General features: G+C 39.7%; 1 protein-coding gene across 1 annotated transcript; it reads right to left on the reverse strand.

The window, feature by feature from the left end:
* Positions 1-455: 455 nt before the first annotated feature.
* On the reverse strand, positions 456-19,475 carry STK17B (serine/threonine kinase 17b). The gene is made up of 8 exons (XM_074910725.1): positions 19,377-19,475; positions 16,613-16,768; positions 12,649-12,861; positions 8,270-8,414; positions 7,925-8,051; positions 6,895-6,943; positions 5,325-5,504; positions 456-3,322 (listed from the first exon to the last, which is right to left on the reverse strand). Exons 2-8 carry the CDS (start codon positions 16,732-16,734, stop codon positions 3,040-3,042), a joined length of 1,119 nt encoding a protein of 372 aa, XP_074766826.1. The 5' UTR covers positions 16,735-16,768; positions 19,377-19,475; the 3' UTR covers positions 456-3,039.
* Between the last annotated feature and the right edge of the window lie 3,561 nt (positions 19,476-23,036).

Here is a 23,036-nt window from a genome sequence, read left to right on the forward strand (position 1 = left end):
AAAGGACACAGGTAATTAAGGGACTGGAGCAACTCTCCTCTGAGGAAAGGCTGAGGTACCTGGGACTGTTCATCCTCAAGAAGGCTCAAGGGAGGCTCTTGTCAATACATATAAATATCTGAAGGAAGAGGGCAAAGAAGATTGAGCCAGGCTCTTGTCAGTGGTACCAAGTGAGAGGACAAGAGGGAATAGGCACAAACAGAAACACAGGAGGTTTCATCTGAACATAAGGAAATACTTTGTTTTCTGTGAGGAACAGGTTGCCCAGGGAGGTGGAGTCTCCTTCTTTGGAGATCCTCAAAAGCCATCTGGACATGGTCCTAGGCAATAAGGTCTAGGTGGCCCTGCCTGAGCAGAGGGTTTTGAAAACATGACTTCCAGAGGTCCCTTCCAACCTCAACTATTCACCGATTCTGTGAAGAAATTAAAACACAGAAGTTTTGAAAAAAGGCAGTTTATTATTTTTTTTAATATAAAAAGGTCATGAACTGCATAGAAATATGACTTCAGTCATCTTAAAATGTTACTCATCACTCATTTACACTTGGTAATTCCCAGTAATATGGCAGAAAGCAAGACAGGCTAACAATTGTCTACAATGTATGCATTTACATTCAATTGAAGTTATGCATGCACAATAATATTTTTAAATAAATCAAACACACTGATCCAAACAAAATCTGATTCAAGGCATATTTTATAAAGTACAGAAAGTCTTCAAAACTTAAGTTCCTTGGATAAGATCAATTTTCATTTATTTAAATTTAAAGATAAATTAGCTCAAAAAGTGGTAAGAAATGTAAACATCGCATACCATGATAAAAATCTTAAGGAATAACAACTTTATCATAAAGTGCTGGCATATGCTTTCAGCTTTATTTTTCAGATGCTAAAAATAGAATACTAATGTACAAAGACTATCACAAGCTTCCCAGTTGTAATTTCAGTTCAGTAATATTTTTGCAGAATTTTAAAATGTAACAATTTTACAAACATTCTTTTCTACTTTGTTACAGCTTTTTGACATTTTCTTGATCTTAAGTGAACTGTAACTTCTGAGCATGCATAAAATAGTCTGTGCATTTAATTTACCCAGTTCAAAATTAGACTCCATGCTGGTGGAAAAAAAATGTTAGATATGACTCCAAAACTGGGAAAAGCCAAGAACTTTGAGAAGTAGGGGTATAAGGTACCTGAATACAATCCAACAACCGCCTTCAAAGTGATTTTATAATAGTATCGCTGAAAAAAGTTACATGAGAATTAATACATAGAGGAGACTCTGTGTGGTTCATTTATACCTAGGCATCTGTGCTTCATACCTACTGAATATATCCATTACTTCATTTCACATGAGATTAAGTCTTGGAAAACTTTCAATTCTTCTGACAAGCTGAAAGAGTCTAACATGCCTTACACCTCATTTGATTTTTCACTTATTGACAAGTCACCCAAAATAAAGATAACAGTCCTGAATTCCCCCATGCATTATGGTGATACCTTATATTGAAATCTATTTGTAAAAATACCTGTTACTTCCTTGTGTGAAGAAAGGTAAAATACCACCTTTTACCACTCATTATGTTCACCTCTCAATCATAAGTTGTTCCAAAACCTCAATTGGCCTAACTATTAACAAGTCCACAGGCACACTTGAAAAGGATAATCAGATTGTGATATTTTATTACACAAACCAAATCCAAATCAAAGACGATTAAGTCTAAGCTCTGAGTGGAAACTCTCAATAGTATTTTAAAGTGCCATTTACTTTCAAAATATTTATAAGAGTTTTAATACATTCCCTACACAAAAAAGACTTCCAGCCTCAGTGTTATGATTAGGATTTTATCTTGTCAGTATTAGCTTCAGGCTGTTACAGCATGATTGGTATTTGCTCTAAGCTAAAAGTTGACATAGGCATTATTTTCTCAGAGCCTAAACCCAGGAAGTGGATGGGATAACTTAAAAAAATAACAAACCCACTGAACAAACCAAATTTAAAGGCTTAAAACAATTATTAAGTAGTTTGTCTTTAAATACTAATACACTGCAGTCCATTTCTCAGAGCAGGCATGAAGCTAAGTTATTCTGGATAGCAATAATTGACAGAAATATGCACTGCACTGCTACATTAGAGGGGCATAATGGAAAGCTTTTAATTGCAGCTTCCCTGGCAAAACCAGTTATTTTCAGTTTATTCAGTTACTACTTTTAACTCCCAAGAGTCTGTTTGGGTTGGGGGGTTGTTTTTTCTTTTAAGAGGAGGAATAGGTCAATACAGGTAGACAATACTATTTCAGAGGTTTTCAGGAAAGCAAACTAAAAAGTTTATCAAATATTCACATCAGCAAGGGATCCTCATCCTCTTCAAATATAACTTACTGACAAAAAGCAAAGGACCACTAGCACAAGGACTGACAATCTACCCGTTTTCTAATCAAGCATTGCAAAGACCCAACACAGGAAAAACAGAGTATGCATTATAATCCTTAAGTGGACCAAATCTATAAGGCAGAAACATTTTCTTAACTAAGTTAAGCAGTTTTCCAAATGGCCCCAAAAGATACATCATATTCCCAAAACATACCACCTTTAGCTTCCATTTAAAGCAATGAGAATGGTCACAAATAAGCCCAGTAAGACAGCTAGATTCAGTTTCCCTGCTTAGACCAATTTCTTAAGGCTAGTCATAAAAGTGTGCACATACTCAACCACTGTTTGGCAAAGCTTGACTTTAAACAAACTCATTTTCAGGTTTTAGTTGGTTCACTCTGGCATCATTTTTGGACTAAAACTTGAAAGTGCAAAAATATTTAATTATATCTGCTTAAAAAAAATAATTCATTTTATTGGTGCAACAACCCCAATTTCTCAGGGGTTAAATCCATTGCCAGCAATGGATAGAAAAGGAAGCACCGGCATAAGAATCAAAGTGCATTTCCAGTATGCCAATGCTGCACGAATTGGCAAGCCATAATCTTATATTCACCACTGGAATAGATTATGCTGAATTCACTTTATAAAAGTCTATATTACACATTAACATATGAAGTCTGTCATGAAGTCTTGGGGATATTGCAATGAATCATCAAAACGGAAACGTTTGGAGACGGTACTGCTGTCCTCTGGAATGTTTTCTTTGTCTTCCTTGTTGCTACAGGTACCATTACAACTGGATTTTACATTGCGCTCTTCCGAGCATTTTGTTGTGTGTCCTGGCATCAGAGAAGAGCAACAAGTTTCTTCAGGGCTACACAAGAGTATGAACTCGCCTTGCTGCAACCACAAATGAGACAGACAGGCCTCTGCTGTGGGTCTTTCCCTTTGAAAAAGGAAATTTGCTTAAGTTAATTTCAGAAATACTGAAAATGTAACAAAAATAGTTCTGACACATGGTAAGAAATATTAAGCCAAACTGACACTGAAGAGTTAATATTGCTGTTTTTCCATTACTACCACATTGGACCATACCACAGTTAAGTATTGGCAACATGCATCTAAATTTTAGTTGACAGCTTCCCCTACTGCTGAATGTCAGAACCGGTAAGCTTTTCACTTTTCATCAGAACAAGGAACAGGTATTTCTCAACCAGTATTCATAGTCCCTTGGAACATTTTCAGCATTGTGTACACACACACACACACATATATACATATGTATCTGCATGTGCTTATGCTTTTGAAGTCCTATGTTTTATACAGACCACTGTAAAATGGGAGGCTAATGACTATTCAGTCATTAGGTTTTCAAGGAGGGCCAAATAACATGATGTCATCAAAACTATCTGACATTTTGCAGCTTTTACTCTAGCGATTCATCTGGCATAAACCCTTCCAAAATGTAGCTACTGCCAAATAAACCTCACACTTACAAACCTGTACCTTTGGATAACCTTGCATAGTTCTACTGCAGTTTTCACCGTGTACTGCATTAAGTTCCACAGAACTTGCTGGAAATGCAACAGAGCCCACTATTTGTCCTTAACTCTACAAGAACACATGGATATTTTTTGGTCAGAGAACTGTAACTTTACAGAGTTAACTGTCTGAAGACAGATTCTTCCTCTTAAGATTCCAGAAGGTATACACATCAAGAATTGGGATGGGGAAAAAGAGGTTACTGAGGATATAATGAAAACCGAGATGCCCAGAGGCAAGAAAGCAAGTAGAGTAGTTACTGTGACAGAATGTCATCCATCCTGCAGGTCCACATTAACATTTATCAAAGCAGGCTCTTCGTAACTGTTTCCTGCATGATACTATTGTTTTTGTGAATTATTCCAGATATTGACAAGCCCTCTATGTGAGACACTAAAACAGAATGGACTGTTCAGACATGAGTTTATGTGGAGCCCTTATTTCAAAGTAGGCACTTCATGGATATCATCTCCCATCGTCCCCTCCTATCAAAGAACATCTTCCTTAACCAAACAAGGTCACTCCTGCTCACTGCAGGCTCACCAAAGATGACAGGGACTACTGTCTCATCAGAAATGACAATACCTTGCACTATAATCGATAATACCTGACCATGCCTGACTGAACATGACTGACTTTACTAAAAATTATTCCCCCATATATATCTTTTAGAGTGATGGGTTTTATTTGTTTTTTTTCCTTTTTACTACATTTGCTGGTGCAACAATTAAAAAATATCTAGATTTAACACTATACAGCAAGTGCAGGCACAGTTAATGTCTATAATTCTCCCACTCTCAAAAACTATCTTCTCAAAGTTCAGCTAGGGAGGCCTTGATTAGAGTCTGAATTCTCAAAGAATTCTAAGCTATGGAAGTGTGTCTTACAAACAAAAAGAAGTTTATACTCATGAGAATTTTTAAAAAAAAACTGAACATGGCAAAACACTACATATTTCTCAAGAATATACGCTCAGTCAGAAGACTGCCAAGTTTTTATATAAAATGTATTAAAGTAGAAAGATACATTAAAGTCAGGAAACAAGAAAGCACTGCATCAAAGATTACATTGTCTCTCCAACTTGTGCAATAAAAAGTTATAGACAAGAATGTCTCCTTTCTAGAATATATTTCATCAGTTTTGTTAATAATCTGTCCTCTGAAAATATAAAGAAACTCAACGCACAAGCCTGACTACAAGAATAGCCAGGCAGTGAATCAAAGACCCTTCTCATACATTATGGAAAAGCATACAAACCTACACTTTCAAATATCCAGCTGATAATACCAACACATTGTGAAATGTCTGACTGATCATATCAGTGGTGTTAAGCTCCCAAAATAACATTCACTTTTTCTAGGTACTCCACAAACAAAGATTCTTACCCGGAAGAGTTTGTTACTTACTCTGGATTTTTTATGAGAAGTTTTTGAATGAAGTCTTTGGCAGGCTGTGAAACTGATGAAAATGTTTCTTCTGAATAATCCACATTAACTTGAGATATATTAAGGTAAGTTTCTTGATTATCAGCTCCCACAAATGGAGATTCTTGTGTCAGCAGCATGTATGAAATGACACCTATGTTCCTGAGGTAAGAACACAATGTGTAATCCTACTAGGATACCTCAACAGTATACCCCCCATATTTATTGTACTGCAGATCCAACTTCCCGATGTATGCCACGCTCGGAGAGTTAGAAACCTCACGTGACATCTCAGTTTTATGCGATTCAAGCACTTAGGCACAAGCACACACAAGGAAAGCTATGTATGTATCTCAGGGGATTTTGGAAAATGGCTCACTTTCAATATACCCTTTTCTTCCCATTGAAATTGTTAGGAAAAGGAAATACATCACTTTTATACAACCCATTCTTGGACATATGGCAATTCTGGATGATATAACTACAAGAAGATGTTCTAATTTGTATGTAAATAAAACCCCATCTTTCACTACAATTCTGGATGAAGTATCGAAGGCTGAGATTTAGCCAACCTTTCTGTACAGTCAACATCCAAGTTGTTACAATATCCCCTTGCTGAGATGTTTTTCCCTAAGCATGTGAACATCAGTATCACACATCATGTGATTTATTATAAATCTTAGGTGGTTTCTTGATGCATAATAGAAATGGGTTTGTGATCTGATAGATCAAGCCTTAGTACTTGTTACAGTGTGGAAACATGCAGCTGCTGTGTTTGTCATTCTGAGTACAGCACCAATAGTTTGTTGTTACATCATCCCACAAAAGCATAAAAATAATGTGGTTAAAAAACAGTCACAAACAGATTTAATTACTACTCTGAGTTGGCAATTTCAAAGGAGTAATCAGATCATAGCAACTTTTAAAACTGAATTTTAATTATTTAGATATTCTCAAGAGCACATGAATATTTTATGTTTTTAAGGAAACATCTCAGAACTAGCCTTTACGCTAACTCATGAAATTAATAGGCTACAAAGGTATACTTAATAAAGTTGTGGATTGAAGATACTTGTCTCATTTTTTATGACTCATTCGGCACATATTGCTCTAAAGATAAGAAGTAGAAAGGTAAAATACTTCTTTTCATTTGTATAATAAAATTATTTAATGGTACAAAAGTGGGGAGGGAAGAGTGTCCAAGAACAGTTAATAACTGAAGCATGTCATCCAAGGGTAACTAATACCTGAAGTATGCTACCCAATCATTGTTATTGTTCCCTTTGAACAAATAGCTATACTCCGCATGCTCAGAAGCCACCTGCGTTCCCTACTAGGTGTGCAACAGACCCATATACAGTACTTTCTGTAAACCCCAAGTTACATTCCGAGAGCTCCTTCCCCTCCCAACTCTCCCTCTTTTAGTCAGGCCACCAACAGAAGAGTATTCTTGGAAGCCAAATAAAACTGCATCCAACAGTCTGGATCTGGCCCCTAGACTGTTAAATGGTCACGCCTACCTCAATAAAATGGATTAACATATACAACCTACCACATATCCGTAGCTGTGGTAATAGGATCATAGTTTAAGATCTCTGGAGCTAGAGAAAGAGATGGAGCAAATTAAAACACATTAGTCAAGTGGCCTTGAATCATATACTACATTTCTGGCAGGTTTTTTGCCAACCGTTACTGTACAACTAAACATGCAATTTCAATGATCGAGTTAACTTTTTTCACCCTTTTGGCTTGAAAATAGTAATTTCTTTTGATTAGACACAGCAATGCTTAATTGGTTCACAATAAAATAGCACTGTATAGCCTAAAGTCCCAAGATATCTTCTAATCAGATTCATTCACATAAAAGATTCTTCTAAGAGGTTTTCAAGTATATAGCTTTTTAAGGGAAGTGCATAAAGCCTTCAGCACGTTAACACTGCAAAGTCGGATGGCCAAGCCAATTTTAGGATCAGTGGCTGTTAGCCATCGAGCTTTGTTGTCGCGCTTTTACGAATTCACACTAAAATCACTTTTTGCTAATACCTTTGAAAGTGATTCTTTAAGTGATCTAAATCATTCCTCCACAACAGTTAGATAGAAAGCCATTCACTACAGATTGAAGCGCTCTTAAAATGAAGTGTAGGCTAATCATTAAGGAAACCTGCCCCTCAGAGACGGCCAAGTACTAATGGCAATCTTTCCCCTTCCAAAAAATATTTTAATCTCATGAAATCATCATACTAAATGGCATTCCTAATTCAAAGAACATTTTTTTGTTCAAGCTAATCTTGTATTTCAACTCTAATCAAAAGAATTTAACAGCAAACATTTCTTGTTAACAGTCTGCAAATATATAGCAAATACTACAGCATGAAATTAGAGGTGCACATATTTATGTTATTTGGGATTTTTTTGGTGGAAATATTTGTTGACTAGTCTAAAAAAAAAGAACAGTTCAAGACATGTTGCCTTGTCCAGCTGATCTTCCTCCAGTAATGTCTGGTAAGTTGATAAGCACATTGCATAAACTGTTTGATTTCTCAAAACCACACATAAGAAATTGTGAAGCAACTCTTCCATACCTAGATACTCTGTCGTTCCCATGATCTGACGCAGTTCACTAGAATTCTCAAGCTTTCGAGACATACCAAAATCTACAATTTTTACATCACCAAGAGGACTGATGCTGCTCAGCAAAATATTTTGAGGCTAGAATAGAAAAGATTTATTTCTCAATAAAATAGAAGTTGCAGAAAAAACAGCATACTAAATCACATTTCAGTTTCTATTATGCAATACTTATTGCTAAATTTTACTTTTAAAAATTACTATACACTTTTTCTCATCTTTGTTATGTATTTAACAAATTACTTATCATAATATTAAATTGAAGATAAAGCAGTAAAAAAAGTCTGCTGCAGCCTCACCTTTAAATCAAGATGGACAATATTGTTTTCATGCAAGCAGCAAAGTCCTTCAAGTATCTGTCTTATAAGTCTTACAATATCCCTTTCGCCAATTCTGTCATCCAGATCTGCGACACATAAGTCAAATATTTCTCCTCCAGCAGCACTGAAACACATTCAAGAACACTTACATATTAAGCCTGAATTTTCAAACTCAGTGAGGAAAAATTTTAAATATAGTACCTGTTCATATCATATTCTCAGAGAGGCTGGGAATATCATTATTATTACTATGGTTTATTTTGGGTTTTGTTGTTTGGGTGAGGTTTGTGGTTTTTTGTTTTTTATTGGTGGAGTTTTTCAAGCATGCTCTCCTGTAAGTGAATGTGAAGATGCTTTCAGGAAGATGAGTTCTACAACTATTCCCTAACAGAAGATGACTTTCTGTTCAAGTCAAATCTAAAATTTCTTACATTAGACCAGTTTCATAAATAATTCAAATCAAGAAAGCCCAGCAGTATTCCTATTCTCTCATTTTGAAAGTAAAAATTGTAATTTTTTTACATGATGTGGCTGTGGTGTAAATGTAAGACTACAATGCAATGAACAGCGAGAGTTGCTGAAGAATATTTCTGGAGTGGGAGGAAACTGCATACTTGCCACCCAAGGTCCTGTCATTCTGATGAAGACTAAGATTCAGGGAGGTATCAGGAAGAAAACCTAGCATGCTGATGATGATTAAATATACTATTGCCTCTTTAGTTAGTGAGCAGTATCTTCCAGAAGTCTAGCAGACACAGAATATTCAGAAATACAAGGACTGTCCCTTTGAAATTTACCATTTCCACACTAACAACAAAGCTGAGATTGACAAGCTTCATGTTTTTACACAGCAGCTCAAATATACCTTCCTCAGAAAAAGGCTATTTACAGAAAATCCTACTATTAGTACAGCATAAAGGAAGCATGGAAATAACTGTATTGCATATGGTTTATTAGTTAAACTTCTACACTTTGCCACAGTGTCAGCTGTTCCCTTTCATGCTGGGTTTGAAATCATCATTCAGCCTCTTCTAACTGCCTGAAGTTTCTCTCTCAAAAATAAAGGGCTACCTCAAAACTACAGATCAGTAAGCCTGAATTTCATCATTAGCAAAATGACAGTATTAAAAAAGCTAGATAATGGACAACATGAATGAACACAGTGACTCACCTGCTGGAGCTGTGTGAGGTGTCAGCAATGCCTCCCTTAGTTGCCTTTATGACAAAATGTAATGAGGGAAAGAGCAGCGGATGTCATTAACAAGGTTTCCAACACTATCCCCCATGATATTCTTGTATCCAAGTTACTACATTATGGTCTGGATGGGTGGACACCCAGATAGGTAAAAAGCAGAACAGCTCTGCTTGAGAAGGACTTGCAAGTCCTCACAGAGAGTGAGCTGAATCCAGCGAAGGTGCTCAGCAGCACCTCAGGCAGTAGTAGCAGCAGCACAGCCAGTAGGCTGAGGCAAGTGACTACCCAGCACACTAGTCCACAGCTAGAATATACCATCCTGGTTTTGGCTTCCCAGTTCAAGGAAGATGTTAACATGCAAGTTGAGCACCAACTGAGAAGGCGAGTAGAAGAGCACTAGATGACCTGCAGCATATGTAAATGTAAGATATCTCCAAGAAAATAACCTAACAGCATCCTACACAATGCCAGACTTTGAACTGGCTCTTCCTTGGCTCCTCCTACATAGGATCTCCCTACAGCCATTGCTGAAAATGGCAGCAGATTAGACAGCCCTGATCTGCAGGGCCCTTAGTTCTTCAATGAACAAAACTAGGTAGATTTGAAAATTAGTACAGCTGCCTGGTACATCTCTAAAATGAGTTAGTACAGCTGCCAGATTTCTCTCCAAATAACTGGATTCCATTAGCTTTGACCCTTAGATTAGAAGAGTAACAATCTCTGTTGTGGGGCTTTTGAAGAAGTATTCACATCTGTAGTAATTCCCTCTATAAAAGATGGTCTTATTAAGAACTAGCATACATTTCTCTCCTTTACTTAGAAAATGTGCTCTTTTACAAGCTGATTCTTACCACTATATCTTCCAAATAACCCCACCAATACAGTCTAACAACAGTGAGTACCATACGAAGGAAGAAAAATACAGCTAAACAGGAAATGCTTATAAATTCTTTTATGAGTAAGAGACTAATTTCTTGCAATTCTTTTAAAGTACTGTTTCAGAGTTCTGATAAAGAGAAACAAAAAAAAAAAAATCCCTGTGTACTCTGCTACATACAGAAGGACATAATTTAAAAGCATAATCGGCCCTCTGCTTATTCCAATAGAATTAGAAACACTCACTGCAAGACTTCAAAATGCTACTACAAATTAGGCCATTAACACCAACGTCAGCAGTAGCGTGGCCAGCAGGGACAGGGAAGGGTTCTCACCCCTGTACTCGGCACTGGTGAGGCCACACCTCGATGACTGGGTTCAGTTTTGGGCCCCTCACTACAAAAAGGACATTGAATGACTCGAGCGTGTCCAGAGAAGGGCAACGGAGCTGGTGCAGGGTCTGGAGCACAGGTCGTACGAGGAGCGGCTGAGGGAACTGGGGGGGTTTAGTCTGGAGAAGAGGAGGCTGAGGGGAGACCTCATCGCCCTCTACAGCTCCCTGAAAGGAGGGTGCAGAGAGCTGGGCATGAGCCTCTTTAACCAAGTAATAAGCGATAGAACAAGAGGTAATGGCTTCAAGTTGCACCAGGGAAGGTTTAGACTGGGTATTAGGAAGCGTTTCTTTGTAGAAGGGTTTGTTAGGCGTTGGAATGGGCTGCCCAGGGAGGTGGTGGAGTCCCCATCCCTGGAGGGGTTTGTCGGGTTGACATAGCGCTGAGGGATCTGGTGTAGTTGGGAACTGTCAATGTTAGGTTAATGGTTGGACTGCATGATCTACAAGGTCTTTTCCAACCTAGACGATTCTGTGCTAAGTTGTTTCATCACAGAGCTTTAACACTCAAGACAGATAGCTGACAGAAGCAGGAAAATCAGTATGGCTTTTATGTCAAGTTGCAATTCTTCTCGGTAAGAAGTTCAAAACTCATCTAGACTTTGTCTTTACTTCTAGATTATTTATTATGTTAGCCTTATCAGAACAAGAATAATATGTTAGGGATCATATAGTTCCAGGAAAAAAGCTTATTTAAATATTATCTAGCTACATTCCTTGGAAAATTTGAAGGAATTTATCATGGTGTGTGCAGACCACCATTAACAGATCTTCAAATACTTTGTATGTGAAACTTAAGTCCTAAAGAGAGACTTTGAGTTAATTGAAGCAATGCATTTTTGTTCCTTACATTCCAAACAAAAATTTACACATACAGCAAATATGATAGATAATGCAAATTGCAACTAAAGTCCCAAATTAGACTTATTTTCAGAGCTAATGAGAAGCCATAGGGACATTAAAAAGATATGGGAATTTTAGAGGAAACGGCTCCAAAAGCCAAACAGTTTTAAAACCACAAAACCAATAAATTTAGAAGCTCAGAACTCACATAGGAATTACAACTTTTCAGACACCAAAAAGCATCAAGCAGTGACTGAAGTTCTCAGAACATGAATGTGCTCAGTTTCTCTGAAATCTGTGTACCTGGCATCAGTAGCTACTTTTTTTGGGGGTGGGGGCTATGATTTAAGATGCATCAAAGCACTATGCACTTTCTATGGGATTTGAGAACACTCTCTCCAGTCAGCTTACATGAAAGATTCTTTAAGGAAATAAAAAAAAATTTTAAAAATTACACCCGAGTTTTTATTCAGGTTTTATATTAGCTTAGCCTGACCTGAAAATTTATCAGAGCTTTTTTACAAAAAAAACCCCAACCAACTAGCAAAAGAAAAGCTCAATTTAAACATGCATGTTTTAATCAAAGTTACCCCAAGATAGCATTTAAAGGCAGAAAAAAATATTTCCATTTGAAACTGTCTATGAAACTGAGTTATGCAGTGACAAGAAAGAAGACTCTTTATTGATAGTTTCTTGTAAAAAATAGTATTTCAGTCCATATTTTTTTAGTTTTGAGAACTACCATAGGTTTGGGTGTATTTTGGTTTATGCCTTATTCAATATTTGACATAGCTGTGGATGTAACAAAATGTGTGTACAAAACCTAAGATGCAAATTAACAGCAACTGATCCATGTTTTGCACTTTAAAGAAAAGAAATCATACCCAAAATTCCCTAAGAGCTTATAAAGTATATTAAAGTAGAATATTAGCACAAAGTATATAGCATATTGTTGTAACTCTTCTGGGTGTTCAGGCAATGCATGCGAAAAATTAGTATATTGACAGATTTTTTTAACTACAGATGTGGAACATCTGATGAAGGCATACTTACTATTCCAACACTAAGATGATTTCATTTGCTGTTTCATAAACTTCATGGAGATTAACTATGCGAGGATTAGATTTCATTAATTCAAGTACAGCAATTTCATGAAGAATCTCTGCTTTGCAGTCCTGACCTCTTCTTCTTTTCTTTAGAAATTTAGCTGCATACTCTTGGCCTGTGGATTTAGCTATACATTTTCTAACCACAGCACATCTTCCTCTACAAAATAAAAGGGAAAACATTAAGACCCAAGACATAAAAAGTACATAAATTAACATTAGAAATAAAAAGGCACGGCAAATAATTGGAAGCTAAAAAAAAAAAAAAATTATCAGGGGAATACCATGTTTGGCTTGTTCTTACACTATTTCCTGAACATTCAGCCACTGTAGGAGAAAGGATACTAAGCCAGATGAAGCTTTGGCAAGACCCAGCACAATTCCCTTTATACAGACTAGCTAAGCATTAAATCAGAGTATCAGTTTACATGGACATTCTGACTGTAGGAGCTCAGAATCATAGAATAACTTGGGTTGGAAGGGACTTCTGTAGGTCTCTAGCAAAACCTCCAGCTTAAAGCAGGTCAGGTTTGAGATCCTGCCAGGCCTGCTCAGGGCATTGTTCAGGTGGCAATAGGATATTAAAAAAACTCCACCACATTATAGCACCTACAGGATACAGTAATAAACAAGGCAAAACCGTGTAAAATGTAGAGAATAAACACAGAAGATAAAACATTTGTATGCAGAAGTGGGGGGAAAGGTCATCAGTGCAGAAAATTCTAGTCAGAATTTCCCTCCACAAATCATGTAGTACTGCTAAAAACCCCCCAGGTATCTGCAACATCCTAACAGAAAAAAACGCGCTACTTAGCATTCTCTTTCTCAATTACAGTTAGACAAAGTGTGCTGCTTTATTTCCTAGCCAACTGTTTAGGTATGGAAACAAAAATGTATTTTGGCTAATAAATGTTTTTAAAAGAAAACCACATACTGTAGTTAAAACACCAAGCTGACCTTTTAAAAAATAAGGGGAAAAATGCAGTTTTTTAAGCCAAGTTATAAACTCCTGAAAAAACAAAGTTTTATAATCACAAGTTTTGCATTCCCAGAAACGCCTAGTTGCATACTTGCAAAGTGTTTCCAAATGATATAAGAAACATCATTAAAAAAAACCCAAAACAAACTCGAAGGGCTAAATTAAATTGTGTGAAGTTCTAAAAACAGTTATAAAACTGTGTGCAAAGAACAAGATCTACACTTATGTCTCCAAAAAAAAAAAAATGCCTTTCCATGCATGGTTTTTGTTACCACAGCATATTAAGAACAAACTTAATGAAGCAGCTCAGTACGAGCTATCTGAGCTGTGCTTCTTCTACTAAATTAGACTCTTTAGTAAAATAGATTATGTTACCCTGCAGGCTTTGCCATTTTTCTGGTACAAAAAACCCCAATGTCTAACAGGAACATCATAAAAAAAAAAAAAAAAGCATGTCTGAGGCTTTTTTTGAAAAAATCTAGACTTCAATATTTAATCAAAAAATGTATGAGCGTCTCATGAACTATCAGATTTCCATTTGCAAATAACCACACTACATACAGTTTGTACAATCTGACTAAATTATTAAACATGTAAAGCCGACTTTTAATCATACTGCTATCACTTATCTAGAAATAAATTCAACAAAACAGCTAACATAGAGATAATTGTTAAATGATAGAGAAGCTATCAGTTGTATGATATCTTGGTCCTTTTTTTAAAAGCACCAAATTTTAGAAGAGTAAAAAACTCAAAAGAAAAATAAAGAGGTGAAAGTTATTTGCAGTCTGATACGTGCACACTCTTCATTTTAGCAACTATTTGTCAGCCTGAAATAGCCAAGTCCTTCCCCAATTGTTAAACCAGCTTATTATTGTAGAGTATTTTAAGTTACTGAGCTGAATTTTGTAATATACTAAAGTTTAAGACACACCTCCACAGCTTACATCCTCATTTTAACATCACATCACCCTGTTGACCACAGAAGTTTCTCTAAAATTTAAAAAGGGGAACTGGGTGAGTTTCATGAGAACAGCAATATCCTCCCTGACAGTTTCTGCACATCTTCCTTCTAGTTGCTGCAGGCCTAACAGCTTTGAAGGGTCAGCGGTATCTCCAGACTGATGATGTAAGAATTTGCAATTGTTTACATTATATTTGTAGTGTGTCATTATTAAGACAAAATTATTACAACAAAAAGTTGTTTTAGAGCAGTGGAATTTCTCCAGAAATGCAAAAAAAGTCAGATCTGAAGTGGTGCACTGAAGCAACCAAAGTAGTTCCCACTCCTTGTTGCCTGCAAACTGCTTAACCATCACACTTTACAGCCCAAATTTATAAGATGAAAATCTATTTCAAGTTGTTTTCCTATCCCAAGTTATAAACCAGAGAAATTCAACTACTTCAAAAGAAGCCAAGCCATCCACATACTGAGGACAAAACTACATAACCCACTAAACATAACCTGCCTGATTCATGAGTCAGTGTCTTAAATACCAAAGGACCTAAAAGATAAGGGTGTGGGAGGAAGAAGTGGGACTTGGGAAGCTTAAACAGAGAAGAACAAAAGAACCATTTACTAAGTAACCTGAAGAGGAAAAAGGAAATTGCAAGTGAAAAGCATATTAAATCTTTTAGAGAAGCTACAGAGAATGGTGGATTTTACATCACTTAAGTGTTGTAAACACTTAAAACGTTTTAAAAAAATACGCACACACACTGTTAGGCCAGGAAAAGTCGAAAGTATGTTTGGAAAACAAACTACTCTGCTTCTGTTTCATTGAACTCTGACATTTATTTTGTTATGCCTGGTTTTGCATGTACAGAAAGTACTAAAGACCGTGTTTTGGAATCCACACAACTTTTGTTTGCTTTAGACATCTCGCAGGTATGTGTGATTTGAAAATCCAGTGTTTTAAGAATACTGGAGTTCTAGAGGATGGTGTATATAAACTGCTTCTCAAGAGCCTAGAATTCAAAGCTCCAGCTGACAAAGGGGTATGAAAAGAGTAAAGTTATGGGCTGCAAGGTGCACTTTTATGAAAGTGTACCAGATAAAGCACGTGCTAGGAAAAAAACAAACAAGAGAACAATGAAGGCTAAAGGGCTTTACAAAATCACATGTAGAAGAGCATCTCTGCTGACAAAACAAGTTGCAGGTGCAAAGGATCGCTATGTAGCACAACAACTGTGAGACTGGCCCATGCCACTTCTGTTCAAGGAGCTTGGAAACACGGCCATTGCATTGTATTTGCACGGCTTTGCACCCAATTCACTGAATATTTTCAAGGTATGAATTATCCCAGTGATTTCAAAAATGCATTAACTCAGATGTCTGAAACAATGTCATAAATACCAAGGGGTTCCCCCCCCCCCCTTTTTTTTTTTAATCACCGTTTCACTGTTGCAAACATGAGCAAGATGAGCAGGCTGCAAAACTACTCTGGAATATCAGGTTGTTATAAATTTAGACTAACTGCTTGAGGGTGGGAGGGGGAAGAGAAAAAGGTCTCTTGTTTTGTGGACTTTAAAAAACTCATCCAAACAACCAGAACAACCAACTCAAAATCCCCATTCTTTGTCTTGCAGTATTACCCTATGTCATCTCTTTAGTTTATTTACCTGGAATGTGATGTGTGACTAGACAGGGGAAATGGAAGAAAAGGAACATAATCCCAGATCTACATGCCTATGAAAACAGACTAAATCTCTCTGACATGGAAAAGGCCGGCAATTTATGTCTCACTATACCTTTTCCTGGTCCCCAAACAGCCCAGTGGATACTGTGAAGGGGGTGGGGAAGGAGAAAGGCATACTTCATTCTTCATCTACTACCATAAAAGTTTGCCAGAAAAGGTCTATCGCTGCACAATGAATTCTCTTGCAGCAGAAATTCCTGTTACTAAAATAAAACAAATAGGAATAATCTTACCTTCCTAGCTCTTTCGATTCAAGCATATAAAAATTGTGGAAACTGTCTGTCTTGATTTGTGTCTGCAGAGATGTGGCTAGTAAGCCAGAAAGGCTTTTATTCTCCAACTTTCTCCTCGACATAGTCAGGAACAGTTCTCTCTCTTCTACCAGTCACCTGTTAAATCAAAACAATTGGGAGTTTTGGAAATTCCATAATTACTGAAAATACCACATTTAATCACTGCAAAAATAAAACCTGAAAGGAATACTAATCAAGACATGTTAAGAAAATTAATTGAAAGACTTTTTTAAAAAAAACTATTTCATAATTTTAACATTTGAGATAAGTTGAGGAGTTTTTTTCCCCTGGAGCATATGCATAAAATATTAGGGATAAGCTTAAGTTCCAGTAAAATTGCTAATAACTACATAACTATTAATGATATGTACTATTTTTTTTTAAGCTTTCTAAAAATAAGCTTTAACTCTTATTTGGATTATGGGTAAATTCCAGCAATTCCCTTAAGTTTACACTTTGAACTGGTATCCCTGGGGGACTTAACCAAAAATCCTTCCTGTTTCTCGTCTGCAACACAGCAGGAATAGCTAACTACAGGGGAAAAAATATAAAGGTTTTTTCTAGTAGGAAGATTCACATTTTTTATTAAACTCACAGTTCATCTAAGTTTCATTTTAGACGAATTGTCAGAAAGCATCATGAATGGCCAACATCCTCTCTGCAAATGCAGATCGTTTAGAACCAAATGATGTAGTAATCATGATTAATTTACCTTAATAAACCAGTAGAACAGCACACTAGGAAGATACACCCACCCACATTATTTCTACTACTGTTAAAAAAAAAACCCTGAAACCAAACAGTAAAAATACTGGGTTTTAGCATTCACATTTATAGGCCTGAAGCCTCTCTTCAGCTAAAATGCAAAAGCAAGACAGAAAAAGGTTACTGAAGGATAACATAAGTCTTAATTGATGGTTTATTTTAAGTTAAAGAGTAGGTTTACCTTTATTAGTGAAGGAAAAAAGTTACAAGGCAAATTACAGTTCAGGTACAGTTAACAAACTTACAAAAATAGACTTTCAGTTTTCAAATGACAGAAGTGTACAGTCAGAAACTTCTGGGGGAGCACTTGAACTATTTATGATTCAAGTATAATCCAGTACCCATCAAACATTGTTCAAATTCCCAATTCTTGGAACAAGAATATTCATATTGGAACTATTTTGATTTAAGCCATGATTCATGCTTTGGCAGGAAATAAAATAGTACGCAGTTCTAGTATCTTCAAAGTAGCATTTGATAAGCATGAAATAGCTTTTTAAAAAAATTATCAGGGGGTCACAGTACAATCTAACACACAAGTCTTTGAATCACCTTGTTTGTGACAAACGTGCATTCCTTCTTCCCTAATTATATGACACTTTATCATTTAAGAAATTTACTCAGATGTCTGAAATTTTACATGACTCTCCTTAGAGCTGTACTCACTAAACACAGTTTAACAGCTAGTGTTACCTTGTTACTGCAGTACTTCAGCACAAAAGGATTTATTTCTGTTAGTAGTAAGAACTTAATTAGGTCAATTGTCTATGAAATTTATTGTGTAAGCTTTCATTTTATATTTTTATTCTTAAAGATATATTATTAAGCATAACTTTTACCCTATGTTGAATTAACTTTCTTTGGTTTCTTTGGTTAAGACACCACATCTCTTTTTAGCTTGGTATCACCAAGAATAAAGAAAAACATAGTCATAGCAGACAGAAACCCACAAACTGGCACATAATCTATCCAGTAGAATTAGATCCAATCAGCTATGGAAAAAAACGGACAAACTCTAATACATTAATTATTTCCAAAGTTAAAAGCAATACCCGTATTGTCATACCTTGCACCCAAAGCCCTACCTAACAGGCATTAGAAGTATGGGTCTCACAGAAGCTTGCAAGGTTCCTATTAAAGAGAAAGTTTCCCACTAAACTATCTTTAACTGCGAAAAAAAGTCACTTCATTTAACTCTGTAAGTTAAAAAGTCAGGTCCCTGCTCCGGGCGAGAAAAACGTTCAGCTGAGGAGGCCCCGGGAGCAGCACCACTGCAGGGCCCGCACGTCCCTCGGTGGCGACGGGGGGCTGGCAGCCCCTGGCCCTGCCGGGGCCGGCGTCCCCCGCCAGCCCCGGGGCTCGGCTGTCCCCGCACGCCGCCTCACCTCCGCCGCGCCTCAGCCCTCCGGCCACGACCCGCCGCCGCTCCGGCCAGCGCTCGCTGCAGACGAGAGGCAGCGAGGCGGGAGCAGCACCCGCGCTCAGCCCCGCCTGCCCTCGCTGCGCCGGCGGATCCGCACCCCGCACCGCCGCCCGCTGCACACCCGGCCGGCCTCCCCCCCGGGCCCGAGCCCCCGCCCGGGAGGCCCGAGGGATGCGAAGCCCTCCCTTCGCCCCCGCCCTGCCCCGCTCCCCGGGACAGCGCCAGGGGAGCTCGGCGGGGGCTGCCCGCTCCCGAGGGCGCCGACACCCGGCCGGGACGGGCCGCCGGCGTCAGGGCCGGGACCCGGCGCCGGGTATCCCCGGTACGCCCCCACTCCCCTCAGAGGCACCCCCCGCGCCTCGGGGTGCTGCCGACGGCGCTCCCCGGGGCGGCGAGACGCGCACCGGCGCGACCCGGCACCGGGCGGGGGAGGCAGCACGGCGCTCCCGCCGCCCACCGCGAGCCCCGCGGGATCAGCTGAGGCGCGGAGCCGCAGCCCCCGCCGGGCACACTCACCCCTCTCCGCCGGACTCCCCGCAAGGGCCAACAGCGGCCGTAACGGCCCGCGCGCTGCAGGCCGGCCCGCGCCAACCGCCGCCGCACCGCCGCCGTTTGAAAAGCGCAGCCCGGTAGATGTGGCTGCCCCGGCTGCGCCCGCCCGGCCCGCCCACTCCGGCCGCAGAGAGCCAATCCGCGCCCGGCGGGCCGAGCCGCCTGCCCGGCGATTGGCGGGGGCGCCCGCCCGCCGGGGAGCGGCCCCGCCCGGCTGCCCTCGCCCCTCGGAGCCGGCGGCTGAGGGCGCCGGGAGCGGCAGGTGCCGCCTGGCCGAGCCGCCGCCTGCCCCCGCTCCTTCGGGCGAGCCGAGGGGCGCCGCCGACGCGGCCGGGACGCGGTCCTGCTCCTCCGCCTCCTCCCGCGGTGCTGGGAGCCGCGGCCTTGCCCGGCTCCGCTGAGGCGGACCGGCCGCCCGCCCCACCCCACCCTCCCGCGCCCTGCGGCGGGACAGGGCCCGGCCGGTTGCTTGGGAGCCGGTGGGGGACCGGAGCGGGACCGTGCGCCACGGGCTGGCGCCCCCCCCCCCCCCCCGCGTCCTGGGCAGCTGCGGGAGAGCCATTTTGTTTCGCCGCCTCGCAGAGCGCAGGGCGGGGAGAGCCGCCGGTTTGGGCGCGATGCAGCGATAGTATCTCCTAGGCAGAGGGCTGTATTTAATCTGAAGGCCGTAACGAGGCCTATCGGTGTGTATCCAGGAGCGCTAGACCAAAGGGGAAAGGTTGAGGCACGGGGGTAGCGCCAGGTGCCGGCGGTGCGATGGTGCTGGGCTCAGCTGCGCAAGGCCGCAGGGAGCTGTGTGAAGGCTGCAGCATAGGATTTCTTTTCTGGTCTACTAGCTGGGGATCTGACCGAGAAACCCACAACCACAATAACAAAACTTGGGGGCACTTACCAGCAGTGATGCACACGGTTACGTTTTTTATGTTATGTTTATGACGTAGCCTGCAAAATCTGGGGTGACCATATCACTGGCTAGGTCCAGTTCAAAACTGGTATACCAGTTCTCGTTGACGTTTGCTTATTCAAATAGGAACAGAACCTACTTTTTATTACTTTTGTACAAGTACACATCTTGCACTGAGCCTGTTTGACAATCTCTTCATGCATGTAAGGGGCAACTGGGTCTTCAGAGCCTCTTGCTTTAAGGAGTCCAGAAGGAGAAAAAGAAAGTTAAAAGAGTTTAACTTGTGGTTTCAAATATCCTTTCTGAGGATATAAAATAGCCTAAAGCATGCTTTAGAAATAAGTTGAAATTAGAGTTCTAAATTTGTTTGTCAAATTGATTTCCTCTGTGAAGCAATCCAACCAGCTGCCCTAGAAATTTGCAAACATCTGTCTTAAAATAGATTTGCCATAAAGGCAGTAATAATAATGTAGCATAAGAGTTTAAGAGTTAAAAACTTAACCTCAGCAGTACACCATTAGAGTTACTGGGTTAATTTTGTTTATGCCATGGCACTGCCAGTGAAATGGGTAATTGCTATGTGCATGGTGAGACGTAAGTCATGCTGTCACAGCAGTGCTTACATTAAGATTAGTTAAGGTAGTATAAATGAAGAGATAGGCAGTTTGAGGAAACAAAGTATTCTCAAAGACTTTGGAATATGTTGCACCATTCAGCTGACACACTAAGATATACCTACTAAGAACAAGAGCTGCTTTTTCAGGTGTAACTCCTGCTCACTTTGACCATCTAGATTTTTAGCATTTTGAGTCGTGGATATTTTTGACAAAGTCCAAAATCTTTACTTTCTCCCACAGAGTTCCAGACAGCACCCTTTCTTCATGATGAGTTCAAATACATCTGCCAAATAAAAATACAACATGTAGAAAAGATTGGTTTTGTTGAGAAGTGTTCTTTGTGCAGTATGAAAAGCAAGCAGCATTCCGAACATACCGAATGATCCACAGGAGTAAAACGAAACGATGACTACAATTAAGATCTTTTAGGTTATTATAGCACATGGTGCCAAGAAGTAAATGACAGTGCTTATGTTTGTCTCCTTAGCTGCTTGTGTGTCTCTACTGATCCTTTTCAAGGGCAGGATTTGCTCTACTCTCCCTTTAAGTTCTGAAAACCAAATAAATACTAAAAATGCTTCATGGCATGCATGTTATTGTAGTCTTGGGTTATCTGTTTATATAATGCCATAGAAACATGTCTGGCACTTAAGGGTGTAATTGGCAGGACTCCACCCTGAGGACTTTGGAATTTTACTGAGATACACCACCACACAGTGACAAACAAAGGGTGGAGAAGGGGGAATGGTAGGCTGAAGGTCACAACAGTACAGGACCATGAACTACGCTTATTACTGATGCATACATCTGGTCATTAATTGCTATTTTTTAATTACCCCAAAGGTGTTAGCTTCATAATTTCCTTTCTTAGTAACTGCTTCTGTTGCTTTCCTTAATTATCCATCCATTACAAAGCTGGCTTTTTACAGTCTTTAGAGGCTTTCATGAAAATAACTGTTTCTTCTTGATCAGTTATCCATTTGGCAAAGGTGTGATATACAGCTCACACTGATCAGAGCCATAGGTGTTGTAGGAAGATGTTTTCTGTTCTCAGCAGAAAAGCGTCACTAGAGTGTGGGGCAAGTGCACAACCTTAAGTGCCTCACAGCTGGACGATGAGAATGTCTGAGCCGCGTTCTCCAACTTGTTTGTGGTAACTTCTTTGATGACATTGACAAGGCAAGAACCTGATCTGTAGCACCAAAAAAAGCATCAAAAAACATGAGGCAAAAGAGTAACTCCCCCGAGCTGTTGAGCCTCTTTGTGGCATAGCCATTCCACAGGGCAGTACATCATTACATAGTGCAACAGCACGTGCAAATCAAAGCCTTACCTGAGCCTCTTCAGTATCCTGCAGTCCAAAAGTCATGGGGAAAGATCCATGTCTTCTGCAAGTTGTCTCTACTACTGCAGCCTTCAAGAAGCAAGAGCAAATCTGCCTGAAAAGTGCGTGATTGTTGTGCAAAGTACCCACAGCTGGCTGTTTGGCAGAAAAGCATGGAGTTGGCACACCAGAACACGACGCAGAGTAGTAGGCTAGCTGAAAAATGTGCTGATTCAGTGCATCTCATATCATAGCATAAAGCTGCCTGTCTTAGGGGGGATACTCCTGTACTTACTGACACTAAAAGTTGTTTCTCTCACTCTGGGGGGATAACATAAGCACCACCACCCCAAGCAAACAGCACCCTGTAGAAATTACCCACACCTCAGACATCTATGAAAGCAGCATTAGATGAAGCAAATTCTCTAATAGCAAAATGTGACATTTTGCCACAGCCCCCTCAGAGTCAGCATGCCACCTCCTGCCATATTTGCAGTAGTCAGTTCTGGACATGACCTAGTCATTGAATATCAATATCCCCCTTGTGCAAAAAGAAATATCATGGTTTTATTTAATACAGCTAGGTCACTTAAAAAAAAAAATATCTTTTTTTTACCCATGCCAAAATCTCTGCAGGAATCCCACCACCTTCACACATGGGAAATAAGCAACAAAAGGTAATCCTCAATGCAATGGGCAGTCACTGCTTACCACAATTGCCTCAGTATCACCCAGCACGAGCTTCACAGTCTTTATAATGAGAGAAAAACGAGCAATTG

This window comes from Athene noctua, chromosome 7, assembly GCF_965140245.1.
Source record: "Athene noctua chromosome 7, bAthNoc1.hap1.1, whole genome shotgun sequence".
NCBI lineage: Eukaryota > Metazoa > Chordata > Aves > Strigiformes > Strigidae > Athene > Athene noctua.